Source organism: Agelaius tricolor, unplaced genomic scaffold (genome assembly GCF_023055355.1).
Source record: "Agelaius tricolor isolate 1412-34295 unplaced genomic scaffold, bAgeTri1.0.p SCAF_5, whole genome shotgun sequence".
Taxonomy (NCBI): Eukaryota; Metazoa; Chordata; class Aves; order Passeriformes; family Icteridae; genus Agelaius; species Agelaius tricolor.
The window spans coordinates 23001660-23015158 of record NW_027269265.1 but is presented as its reverse complement, the minus strand read 5'-3'; the positions used below and the strand labels follow the sequence as shown (position 1 = coordinate 23015158).

The following is a 13499-nucleotide window of genomic DNA, read 5'->3' as shown; positions in this document are numbered from 1 at the left end:
GCAAATTCTGACTGTTGACATTAAGTATCCATGGAATATTATGTAGGTTGGGATGGATGTTTCTAGAGCTCCCCAGACACTTCTGAAATGAATTTTGGATGCTTTTCTACACTGGGATCTCCTCTACCCTGCTGCCAGGTTGGAGGTCCCACTAAATGCAGTCAAATTGATTGCTTTGGACTCCACTAATCCATTTGCTACAGTGCCACATGGTGAGTTATTAGTTGAGATGGAGATAAGTACAGAAATTATAAGAAATTACGAGAGTTTCCCAGAGGCTTGTCCTGGGCCCAGGTTTTATTAATTATCTTGGCGTGCCAAAATGGATGTGCTAATCAAATTGGCTGCTTATCCAAAACTGGAGGCATTGTCAATATAGGGGAGGACTGGGATATCCTATACAAGGAGGTAGGATAATTTGAAGGGGGTAGCAATTTTGAAGGCTAATACAGGAGAAATGGGATGAAATACAATAGTACAAAATGCAAGGTTATATTGCTAATGGCTGAGATCAGACTTTTTTGTTACAAGCTGACAGCAGGAGCTTGCTGCTTGGAAGTAATATAGGAGAAGGATGTAGGTGTCCTGCTGGTTCCAGTACTGGGCCACTCACTTTCTGCTCCAAGTGTTGGTTTGTGAGTTGACAAGAGGTGAAGAAGCCCCATGGTCTGACATGCACTGGAAGCAATGCTGGTGGCTGTGAGCAGCAGTCATTAACAGGTTGCACATCTTGTACATGCTGTAATCCAGCTAGGCTGAGGGAGAGCCTGACAGGGCTACTGAACATGTATCATAGGAAATATTTCACACTTGGCAACTCTGGCTGGGGTTTGACAGTCTGAGCTGGAGCTGATGTAACACGAATAGCATCTGTTCTCATGGCGATCAAGACAGGCAAATGTGTGGGCCTTTGCTGCCTGTCAAAGCCGTTTCCACCTTCCAGAGGGAGGGATGTCTTGCTTGAAGCTCTTCAATTGTTAGGGGATTTTGTTCTGGAGCCTACAGAACTAAAAATATTTGCAGTTGTTTCCCTCCTCCAAAACCCCTTAGAGATTGGGAGGTGCGTGGAGGAAAAAAAACCTGCAGAAAAATTAAACTGAGATGCTTGGAGCTGCCAGCATGGGGCTAGTGTGGAGCAGGATACAGCAGCAGTCTTTGCTGAGTGCTTCACTTCCCAGTGGAAGCTTAATGTTTTAATTAATTGGCCCATATCAAAATTGTGAGTTTGGCTGCCTGCCTGATGTGAAGATTGGGTGAGGAAGAAAGCACTGTGCTGTGTCACTTGTTGCTACTGGAATTGCCCTGCATCCCATAAATCCTACTGCTGTCAAAGACCTGCTTTAGAAAACCTTTGGCCACTCTGAATAAGGTGGACATTGTGCAGCCATGTGGGCTTTCCACCATAGCTGTAGCTTTAACTACATGTGTGTGCCCTTGCTTTAAAGGGGGTCTAGGACCAGAAGCATATGGCAGGGCTCAAGTGTGATTGCTTTCCCAGACTTTCTCATGGATAGGAGGACCAGACACAAGCTCTATTCATATGTCTGCCAGTCAAGGAGAAATCAACAGTAAACAGCACTAGTAGGGGACTCTGTTAGTCCTATTCTGTGTGATCAGGTTTGTGTTGAAACCAGATGGAGGGAATCTGTGCTTAGATGTGAGAACTTGTCCGTGAAAGGAATGCTTGTGTGGTTCTCACTTGCTGTTCAGCTTAGAGGGGGTGGCAGCAGTGTGATTTACAGTGAGGGCAGAACCAAACAAGTAAGGCAGAGTGAGAGCTGAGAATACACCTGAAACTGTACACTGGGAAAGAGAAACCCTGGCACCGCAGACCTGAACTGGACAGAAAGCAAGCACTGAAAACAGCTTTGGACAACCACAGCAGCACCAAACATTTGTCCTGGTACCTGGCTCAGTTGGTTAAGTGGATCCAATGTAGGGCAAGGGTCAAATACTGCCTGTGGAGTCACCAGAAAGACAGAGGAGAATGAAACTGTTCAGAAAATGTAACCCCAACACTTAAAGCAAGCAAAATCCACTTTGGCCACAACATGAAATGATGGATGAAAACTCTTTTGCTCCTGTTGCCCTCCCCAAGCAGGCAAAACTTTTAGGGGTAGGTGACAAACCCCATTCCAATAAGTGGAATTCAGAGGGACTAGAGGTAGGACAGATTTTAGGTTTTGTTCTTTCTGCACATCTGCTCCTCTCTCTCATTGAGAATCTCTGAAGTTAGGAGTCAAAATTCTGAGGCAAGGCTCAGTTCCCCAAGTCTTTACATGTTTTCTTTCCTGCACATGGACTTCACCCTCCCTCAACTGGCCTGAGACTTCTCTCCCTGGGGTAGGCAGCAAGCAGCACAGAGTAGCTTGGGGGAAAATGGGAAGTACAGGTATACTGGCTGGGATGGGGACCCAGGGAAATTGTGAAGAGAAGCTTGGAGGGGGAGGGCAGTTCTACACAAGTAAATGTACTGCTGCTTCCTGATCTGTCTGTCCAGGATGGCACCTTGTATGGCTCTACCCTGGCTCTGGGAGGATCACCCTGCCAGTGACCTGTGTGGGAGCACAGCTGGCAATGTATTCCTACCCAAGGATTCCTGCCCCAGGGATGCCTTCCTGTTTTAGCAGGCATTGCTCTGGATGCTATCATGCTCCTCTTGGGATGCTCTTTTTCTGATCAGAAGGTCAGCTGTAAGTGTATTGTAACCCCAGAGCTACAGTCCCATCTGTCTCCTGGCATGTGTGTAGCTGTGTTGCTGCAGCAGCTGTTTGGGGGAGCTGGGGAGAATTGAGAAATGCAGGGCCATATTCCCATGGGCTTGGTGGTGAAGCATGGAGCTAGGTGCAAACTCCTTCTCTACCTCATGAATGCTTGAATCTGGAATTAAAAGAGAAGAACAAAGTATATGGAAGATCATAATTTCATAAAGCCCAGTGAGCCTGGCTTCAAAAAAGGAAAATCATGTCTCACTTACTGAATTCCTTGAACATGTCAAGATTTGTAAAGGGAGATAATATCTTTTATTAGGCCAATTGATACAGCTGGAAAAAACACACAAGCTTTCAGGCACAGAAACCCTTATTTTATGTTTTCTTTTCCAGCTATATCAGTTGGTCTAATAAAAAGTTATAACCTCTGCCCACAAATCTTATTTCACTTAATCCTTAGATCATCACAGCACAAGTACTTCAACATGTCAGTAGGAATGGAAAAAAAGAGAATTATTTGATACTATTTATTTAGATGACTTAAAGTTCCTCAGCCAAAACATGAGCTTCTACAAAAGCCAAGCAGGTATAGAGTGAAATCTAGTGCCATTAGTAAAAGGTATTCCTAGGAGGCTTAAAAGTTTACTTAGAGAGTCAATTTTCATCATGGCAAAGTGTTAGCAGTGTAGTTTGTGGTGTTGTACAGTTCTCTATTGTAGCAGCAGAAGAAATTATTTAGGCTAATGAGGATAGGTGAAAATTGTGAGGAATGTGAGATAGGAGAAAAAAAATATAGGCAAAGGGACAAAGTACTGGAAAACTGAATGTTTGTTAAACAAGTGGAGCTAAAACCAGATTTATTTACAATTAATCTGTACATCTGTCCAGCCAAGAAACAGACTGGGGTCGTTTTATACAGCTCAGTGGAAATCTCTGCACAACTCACTTGTGAGAAGCATGTGTGCAATGGTCGCTGTGCTTACATTTGATCCTTGGCACCGCCTCCACCGTGGGCTCTGGGGACCGGCTGCCCCATCTGGAAAGCTGTGTTAGAGAGCCAGGGAGAATTGGGAAGAACATCAGGAGCCATCAGGAGACTTTGGCTAAAGCCTCTATCATGAGACAGATGTCTAAGGCTAGGATTTATCTGCCTTAGTGGGAACTTAAAAAGTGTCTTCGGCAAAAAGCTGGAGAAGGCAGAGCGTCAGACTGTTCCTGGCCTGCCGCACCGCAAGTGGAACTAGAAAGGGCTAACAGAGTACCCGCATGAGATGCTGCAGCACAGGTGTCCCCCTGAGTCAGGCCAAGGTTTAACAGTGCTGCGGGGGTGGATGTCTCTGTGGCTGCCAGGCGCCGGGTGCTCGGCCCAGCCCGCGGGGCCGGGTGGCCGGGCGGTGCGGGGCTGCCGGCGGGGCCGTGCCCGCGGTTGCCGGGGCGGCGGGGCGGGCTGTCCGCCGGAAGCACCGGCGGCCGCGGCGGCGGATGGAGGCTGAGCCGGAGCGAGCGGAGGCGCCGCGGAGGGGCGGCGTCGCCGGGGTGAGCGGGCCCGGGGCCGGGGCGGGCCCAGCCTCGCCGAGCGGGGCCCCGGGGCCTTGGACCGCGGCCCGGAGGGGGCGCGGGGCCGGCGGCACGGCTGCCGTGGGGCACCGTGCAGCGGAAGGGCCGGGCCGGCCCGGGCCGAGCGGCCGGCGGTGGGGCCGAGCAGCGCGGCTGGGCGGGCCGGGAGGGGCGGCGGGGCTCACACCTGCGGCGGGCGATGCCTCTGCGCTGTGAGGGCACCGCGCCTCGCTGCGGGGCGGGGCGCGGCGGCAGGGCCGTGCCTGGCGTTCCGCTCCCTGCCACGAATCGGCTCTTGTCAGTAACTGTGTGTCCTCTACTCCTTCGTGTTTCCCCCTGCACTACAGGTACTAAAGATGGGCCGTCGAGCCCGCCAGGACCTCTTTGCAGGTGAAAAACTCAGCACGAAGAATTCCCCGTCTGCTTCTCTTGGAGAGGTGGGTGTCCTGCCAGAAGGACTTATCTGTTGTCCTGCTGTTGTTTCCAGTGGAGAATTATTAATTTCTTCTGAAATTCCTTCCTGCATGGTGTGCTTTGCCCTTTGAATTTTGTCCTTAATTTGGGACTCATGTCACTGCCCTGTCCCTTTCCTGGTGTTGCCCTTTGTATAAGAGTTTCCACACAGGAAACTATTGGACTATGGTTTCTTACATGTCAGGTATGGAGAGTAGTATCATACAGGACTTGGGGCCTCTCCATTCTGTGCATACATATCTTCCTGATATTTTAATCTCTAGATTTAAAATGTGGACAGGCACATACTTTTGTGACCAGTTTTGCCACCATCTACGGTAGCAAGGCAGATAAATAGATGCCTTACTTTTGTGCTTTGCTTTGCTAGAGCCAGAGTACGTGACATGGTCTCTATCAAGTTTGTGTAGTAATGCTCTTTTTCATTTTCTCTGTGCACGGCTACAAAGGTCGTGCTAGGAGCCAGCTTTGCAGCATCTGAGACTTTTCCTTGTGGGTAATAATGTGCAAACTCAGCTCCCACTTGTCTTTGGAGGAAAACTTTGGTTCAGAGGCTGTTCTATTAGTACATCTTCAAATGGTAGAAGGGGGTCAGGAACCCCTCTTTCTCAGGAGAGTGAGGCAACATCCTCAAGTATTCAGAAATAGATCTGAACTGTTTCAATGGATTTTTTTGCTTAGTGTTGCAGAATGCTGAAATTCTTCCTGGAAGCTTGCTGTTGGATGTTAGCACAGCTCCTCCGCAGACACCTCCTGCTAGAAGGAGCAGCTCTCAAGAAATGACATACCAGTTTTGCTCCCTGACACATATCAGATGGAAAAAATGTCATCTGACTTCCACCTTGTCGACAGCGATATTTGTTTAAATGAGGTGATGCTTACTGTTTTGCAATGCCAGTCAATGGTCTCCAGCATACCATATTCCTGGCTTCTTTAAACTGGAAATCATTTTGCCCTACTGGCCACCCTGGCACCAACTCTGCTTCAGGCTACTCTGCTCAGAGCCTTAGGACCTTCTGTCTTGGAGTGACTACTCCCTGATTCCCTGTGCAGTGACAAAACTTTCCTATTACACCGAGTAGCTGTGTCCCAGACAACTGTGCCAAAATGATTGTGGGGGGATTTTTCCTTTGAGACCCTGTGATGCTGTTGAAAATAGCACTATTACAGCTTAGCTTACAATAACACCTCATAGAGCAGACTTTTTTTCTGGAGAAAGTATGTGCTTTTCTTTTGGTGGGCATAATGGAGAATCATCTTCCACCTAGGGAATCTTCCCTTGGATATGCTGTAGGCATTCAGGATGGATTCTGTGAGGGAATGTGCAGAAGATGCAATTTAAGAAATAGAAGCACCCATCGACCTCATAGGTAAAGAAAGTCTTAGGGGAACCAGCTGATGGTTTAGGGGGGTATAATCATTAGCTGGCCTCCACATTAGGGTGGCTCACTGTCAGATTGTTCTCTTGTGGTTCTCTTGCTGGAACTGGCCATCCTAGTTCATGGTCTGATTCTCTGGTTTTAAAGAGACCAGGGCACTATGTAGAGGTACAGCTGATGGACTGTAACTTACTGCAGTTTGCTTGGGCTTACTGCTCACATCACAACCATTTCAATAGCTGGGAAGAGATCATAGGGGCTCCAGGACTTGGGCCAGTCCTGAGGAAGACTAAGAAATATTTACAGTGTTCTGTTTGAGAGCAGTGAGCTTTTCAGCAGCAGAAGGGTGAGGACTTACATGTCTTACAACATTCAAATATGTTAGCACTGGATCTTAACCACCAGGAAGAATAGTTTGTGTCAATAGTCTCCCTTCAGACAGGTCTTTGTTGCTAAATGTTTGTGTTAATCAAGAACCTTGGAGGTACTGGAAGAAAGACAAAATCCACTGTAAATAATCCTCAGCCTTTTCCTTTGCTCCAAAATTGGAGGCTTTTTATATGTGACCAGACCACATTTGTTACCAAAGTGAGTATTTAACAGAACTAATGTTGTTTTTTCCTTCACTCTAGATTGGCAATCCACTTTTACTTTTCTGAAAGCTTGGCCTTGGCTTGCTTTTAAGTGGTGGGGTTACAATGGATGTCTCATTCAGCCCATTTTGAAACCTTTATAAGAAATATTCCTAAAAGAAATGCAAGATTAAAAAAAAAACAAACCCAGTCCTTTTCTTTTTTTTTTCTGGAACTGGCAGTAGTGGATTAGGCACTATGTAATTAATTTTAGCATAGAAGGTTTTATTCTTATTACTGATTTTGAAGGCAAAGGGGTTTGTCTTAAACCTTTGCCATATTCACACCCTCATATGCATTTCACATTCAGATTAGTGATTTTGCCTTCAGAGCTTCCTCAGAGTTTTAAAACTGGTTTAATTCACCTTGACTCATTTTAATTTTTTTTTAAAATTCCATGCCAATCCAACCAGTTTCCACCCATCTCAAATTTCTGGTATGAACATACCATTTGTGCTATTGTTTGGGTCTTTTCATGACACTGAGAAGCATCCAGGAAGTGTTTTCCAGTCAGAGCAGCTTGAAGGAAGCTTGAAGGAAGCAAAAGGTACCTGTCTATCCATGTTTCAACATCTGGGCTTATTACAAGGAAATTCACTTAGAGGGTGGACAATTATTGTAATTAAAAAGATCTTTGTTTTGAAGTCAACAGGCAAATCATCTGACTTGGAGCATAGATCTTATCAGTTTACTGCTGATCTCTGCTTGGCCTGGGCTCTCTCTCCCAAAAGACAGTGCAAACTGTGTGTTGCTGTATACAACAAATGTGTGTTAAAACCTCCTTCCCCAGGGCGTAGTTGCAATGTCTTATGCCTTGTAGCCTAATATACTTCCTCCAAGCTCTATGAAAACACTATGATATCTTAGTATTTTTTCAGTACCTGTTGTGTGTATGTCTCTCCCACAAGAATATTCTTAACTACAGCAGCAAATCTCTAATTCCTCTGCCCAAATCTCTACTTCATAATTCCCATTCTGTGTGGAAGTACCTGCATTATCATCAAATGTAGACCTCCTCAAGGGGCTCATGAAAGGTCACAAAGCTCAGACTCTGCCCATGTGACATGTAGAGCATTCCTGCCTTTTCAGAAGTACAAGTACTAACAAACAACACTGCAGCTATGTGTTATTTCACCAGGCAAGATGGAACATGATTATTTGCTGTAATTGGTGCAGTTGGCAGCCTCCTGCAGCAAAGGCTGTGTGCGTTCCTGCCCTCCGAGCTCCTTGGCAATTCAGCAGGCACTTCTTGGGCACCCAGGGGAATATGCTGTAAGTGGGAATTCCTAGAGATAAATCTGCTTGCTGCATGCCAGAACAACACATTTCAAACATTCATTTCAAAGGGGTAATGTATCTCTTTTTCCATTGAGAGGCCTTTCCCATCCCCTGGCTTGATGTGGTACATTTACTCATCTTGATGCTATCAGGTTTCTGACAGTATGGGAGAAAGTCAAGCTAGTTATTTTATTTGTATAATGAGATGGACAGATCATGCAATGAGATCTGTTGAAGATCTTTTCTATCCCATCCTAACAGGACTTCTGGACACTTTTACAGAATTAAAATCAAACCTTTTTCCTGGCTCTAACATCACTGCATCCAACAGCCTTCTGAATGCTGGCTTGATGACATCCATCAGAAGAAGTTGTTTGGCCAGGTTTGGAGCTCTTGATGAGATTGATTTGGAAAGCTGAGTGGAAAAGCCTTTTAAAAAAATGTATCAGCAGATTTTTCCTTTCCTGTTTCTTCTCTCAACAAGAGTGAGCTATTTGCTGTCCTGTAAGAAATCTGTACGCAAAACAATTTTAATGTTATCCTACTTCCACGGTCTATTTTCTCTTTATCCTACAGTGATGTGATTCCCATGGGACCTTGCTCAAGAGTTCCCTGGTTTCTGCCTCTTGCAGTCTCAGTATGATTTTGCCAGCATGTCTCTGGCAGCACTCTGTAGATCCTTTGAATGGAGACTGCTTTACTAGGCAATGGTCAGCCTAAAGGATGAAGGTTTTCCCTATTTTCAAAATTTTTCCACACAGGTAGGACAAAATTACTTTATATCAGGGTTTGCCCAAAAATCAAGTTCTCTGCTGGTTGTCTCTGTCACATTTCACCACAGCCTGGGGAAAGGCTCTGTGGTTTCTCTTCTGAAAATATGTTCTCTTGTTGTCCTAGCTGGTATTTGTAAGCTTGCTTATTTAATTGTGGTCCTTGGGTGGTAGTTAGAAAGCAAGTAAGAATTGCTGAGGGTGAAACACACGTGAAAAATTGCTCCAAGAAGTGATTATTTAAATACTTTTCCAACATGTGCTGCCCAGCTGGATTTTCTTCCATGCTAGTGCAAGTCTTGTACCACTTGGGCTCTGTACATCCAGAGAAGCTTAGGTCATGTTGGACCCCACAGAAGCCTTTCTGCTTTTGGCTGTGGGAAGAAGCAGGCTGACAGATACATGCTTCCAACAGATTTTTACCAGTTGGGCAAACCTGATTTCATTTGTGCTGCTCATTGGTAAGGACACCTTTGTACCCCAGCTGCTCTAACCTGCATGTAGCCCCCCTCTGCTCTTACTGTAGTAAGATGATAAGACCAGATGACAGCAAAGACACAAAATGAACTCAGATACCAAACCACTTCCACGAGAGATATGTGCAATTTATTAATCACATGGATTCCATGTTCCACAGGAGAGATGATTTAATCCAGAACAAAAGTCAGGTGGGTTAGTGGAGTGTTTCCAGCCATCCTATGCATACTCCTGGTGTAGGGTCATAGATCAATCTAGGATATTCTAAATTCTCCTCCTGAGTGCTTCTGAACACTGTGATTTCTAGAATAGCACAGAGATTATTGGATTCTTGATTACCTCTTTGCATTTGGTGCCTAATAGCTCTGGTTGCTGCAACTGCTGGTGCTGAGTCTGCTCATCTAAAAGGTTCTCAACCAGTTTGCAACTTTCAGAGTGATTAACAGGCTATTTTTTTGAGTTCCTTATCTATATAACCAAGCTGCTCCCTTAGAGTTTTAGCTTTAGATCATCTGGTGAAGCTAACACGTGTAGGGGGATAGAATATAAGAAAATAAAGGTAGTATAGTATTGTAGTGCATTTTTATACTTTGTAATACTTTGAAGTAGTTTTGTTTTGTATCCCCTTTTTTTTCCCAAATGGTTTATCCCAGACTGTACCCCCCTCCCTTTACCTGTGTTATCCCTCTCCCAGGATGAGATCATCCCCAAACCCCCACCCTGGCTCTCTGTCAATCACTCAGCATCCCATCCCCTCCATCTAGAAGTTTCCATCCAGGTCGTCGAGTGATTAGCCAGAGGCCAGGGGTCAACCCCCCAAGCCTTGCCCCATACGCTGTCCTAAATGTCTATCCCCCAGCATCCATCCCTTAGGGTCACTCATTGGTTGGTAAAATGTTATCTACTTTTGGTTTCCACCTCCCTTTAAATGTGACCTTGGCACATCTCCCGGAGCGCTCGGCAGGAGGCCCCCTGAGGTGCAGGAGCTCCTTCGGGACTCCTAATAAAACCTTGGATTAACCCCTGCTAAGAGTCGGCCCTTTCTCTTCTACCGATGTCTCTGGTGTCTCTTCTGCTGCAAAGGCGCCCAGCCCAGGTGCGCTCAGCACCCTTGGGGGCACAGAGAGTGTCTCCCCACTGTTGGCCATGTCGGGGCTGCCCCCCAGTGTCTGCTGACTCAGGACTGGCCCAGGGCTCCTGAGAGGCTTGCAGAGGGACAGAGACAGTGTAGAAAGTAATCTTACCCCTAAGGAGTTGCAGCTGAGCCAATTATTAGCAATTAGGAACAGGCCTGACTTTGACAGGCCACAGCTGTAACCAGTGAGAAGAAGAGTACTATAAAAGAGTGGGTTGGTTGATTAAGAGGGGAACTGGAGTCAGTTGGCTACTGTGAGAAGGAAGAGTCAGTGCTTAGAGGAGATGCCCATGGGAAACATCAAGGAGGTACGGAACTCTTGCAATAAGGAGACAACAATATGGAACCTTTGCAATATAATGATAACAAATGGTGACCCTGACATGATTTGGGAAAAAGGAATTAAGTATCAACCAACACGATCCTGTGGTGATTTAGGAAAGAAGACTTAAACATTACGCAGCGTGATCCCATGGTGATCCGGGTAGAAAACTGTATGAGGAAAAGCAACAAAACTGAAAGAGGAAGGGGAGAATTTACTAAAGCAACTGTAAGAACTGGAAAAAGAATAGTTCTATTATTCAGTACAATGTGTTTATTGATTGGTGAAATATATCAATTGCAGCTGTTAATGTTTGTTAAACAGGAGTATAAGAGATTTTGAAGATAAGTACTTCGTAAACTGAGAAAAGCTGCAAAACTGAACCAACACTCAGAAATATATATATATTTGTACTATAATATGTTGTCTGAACATTTGTATAGCTATTAGTTCTGAATGAAATATATGAATGTGTCATAATGTTAATTTATTTGAACATGTCCTTCTCGAAATGCTGTAACTCTGTAATTAAAAGAAAAAAGGGGAATTGTAGGGGAATAGAATATAAGAAAATAAAGGTAGTATAGAAAGTAATCTTACCCCTAAGGAGTTGCAGCTGAGCCAATTATTAGAGATTAGGAACAGGCCACAGCTGTAGCCAATGAGAAGAAGAGTGCTATAAAAAAGTGGGTTGATTGAAAGGGGAACTGGAGTCAGTTGGCTACTGTGAAAAAAAGGAAGAGTCAGTGCTTAGAGGAGATGCCCATGAGAAACATCAAGGAGGTACGGAACTCTTGCAATTAGAAGACAACAATATGGAACACTTGTAATGACAACAAACATGGATGGCAGCTATGCCTATTTTACACTAACTGCTACAGCCTGTGCTCTCAGGGGAGAATCTGAGGTTGCCTTGAGAAACAGTAGCTTCTGAAAAAAGGGCTGTAGCCTGCTACAGTGTATAACCCCTAGTATGACTGGTCCACCTTCAATTCTGGTCCCTGGCATGGCTGTAGTGACTCTCCATATGAATCTTTCTAGGATCCTACACAACTGAATAATTTGAGTTTTATCATGCTATAGGGAGAATGAACTAAGTCTGTTCTCTTCTTGCTCATGTTTGGGTTTTGTTTTTTTTTTTTTTAAGTATCACAGTTGGCATCTGCATAAATGGCTGGATATAAAATGTTATAATGTAGGATCAACTTTGTGGTTTGCTCAAGTGAATAAAGTTGCAAAGCACGTGCTGCAGGACTGTCATAAATGTCAGTCTTCAATCTGTTTTGTGCAGGCTTCCATAGTGCTTCCTTTTAACTTCTTTCTCTCTTTTTCCCTCCTGACCCTTCAAGGATGAAGACCATCAGGAAAAGGTTGACCATGTAAGACTAGAGGCTTTCTAGGTAGATGCTGGCTCCTCTGAAGGGGACTAGTAGGATTAACCTATTATGTGTCTGGAGACTACCTTAAGAGGGTACTCTAGTACTGGAGAATAATATAAAGTTTGCTTTGGATGCAGTGCCTTTCCTGCATCCTCTGTTTCTGTTGCTGACAGATTTTTAATTATCTTTGAAATAGCTGCTCTTATCAGCTGCTGCATCTTGTTTTGAGGTTACAGATGTATATGTGGCCACTGAAAAGATACTCTATTTTCATTTAAAAGTCAGGACAGCAATTAGCTAATAGAGTACAAAGCCTGACTTAACCTAGATTGCTGTCCAGTATGGTTAGTTTGCTCTTATAGCATGAAAACTTCTCTTTAGGGATGATGAAGTCTTGCTAGTGCCCCAGAGGAGAAGGCCAGGCAGGAGTAACAAGGACATGTGCCTTTAGATTTTCTATGTGTCTTTTCTTTTTTTTTCTTTTTATTGCACCAGCACTGAATGCCAAAATCAATAATAATGTCATAGTGCTTCTTCCCAGGCTCCTGTTAACACACAGAGAAGGAATACACATATCCTTTTTTGATCCTGCACCAAAGCTAAAATGGGCCTTAGCATTAATTTAGCATTAGAAGCCAGGATAGTGCCATTCAGAACAACCTGAGAAGTTCTACGTGTTTCTGTTGAAGCCTCTGGGCTAATTGCCTTGCACTCTTCCTAACCATGGAATTGGTGTTGCCCAATTTTTCCTGCCTAGAGTTGCTCTGTTAGATAATTAAAACACCCTCTCCTGTGCTCTTAATTCCTTCTGCTGAAGGACCACTCCAGTACTGGTAGCACAGTAGATTAATCTGTGAAATTTAAAGCCCAGAAAAGAAACCCCTATCACCCATCTCATTAATTCTGGCCTCAGAAGGGTATGCTCATCACAAGGAGTCAAGACTATTCAGATTAGCTCAGTTTTCTCTTGGTAGTGCAAGAGATGATATTGTAAAAAAGATCCACTGGGTTTATTTGGCAGTGATGGATGGTTCAGGACTATGCCCAGAGCACTTTTCCATTTATCAGGCAAAGAGACCTCCCAGTGATGGGTATAGTTTTGGGGACTGGTTGCCTAATAGAAATTTTTACTGATAATTGATCTAATCTTCCCTGCCCCCCGCCTCGCTGGAACCAGTCCTTACAGTCATTTCACTGGAACTAATTCCACCTCCATACAGTGCCCTAAATGATTGATTCCCAAGGTCTGCTGTTGAGTGCTGACTGGTCACATGCCACAGGCGCCTTCTTGCTTCTGGCTGCTAAATTTCATTAAAATAACTTTACTGATGTGACTCTTCCACATGAGCAATTGTTGCTTCAGGGATGTTATGCAATGGTGCCTGGCA

General features: G+C 44.7%; 1 protein-coding gene across 2 annotated transcripts in view; it reads left to right on the top strand.

Annotated features, from left to right (window-relative positions):
- The first annotated feature begins 4068 nt into the window (after nt 1–4068).
- Nucleotides 4069–13499, top strand: part of IFT43 (intraflagellar transport 43) — a 46456-nt gene continuing 37025 nt past the window's right edge. The window contains exons 1-3 of one of the 2 annotated variants that reach the window (XM_071426772.1): nt 4072–4247; nt 4616–4705; nt 12082–12111. In XM_071426772.1, coding sequence (XP_071282873.1) covers nt 4194–4247; nt 4616–4705; nt 12082–12111 — 174 coding nt within the window. In that variant the 5' untranslated portion in view covers nt 4072–4193. Of the gene's footprint in view, nt 4248–4615; nt 4706–12081; nt 12112–13499 lie in introns of both variants that reach the window. The other variant, XM_071426771.1, reaches the window with a different exon arrangement.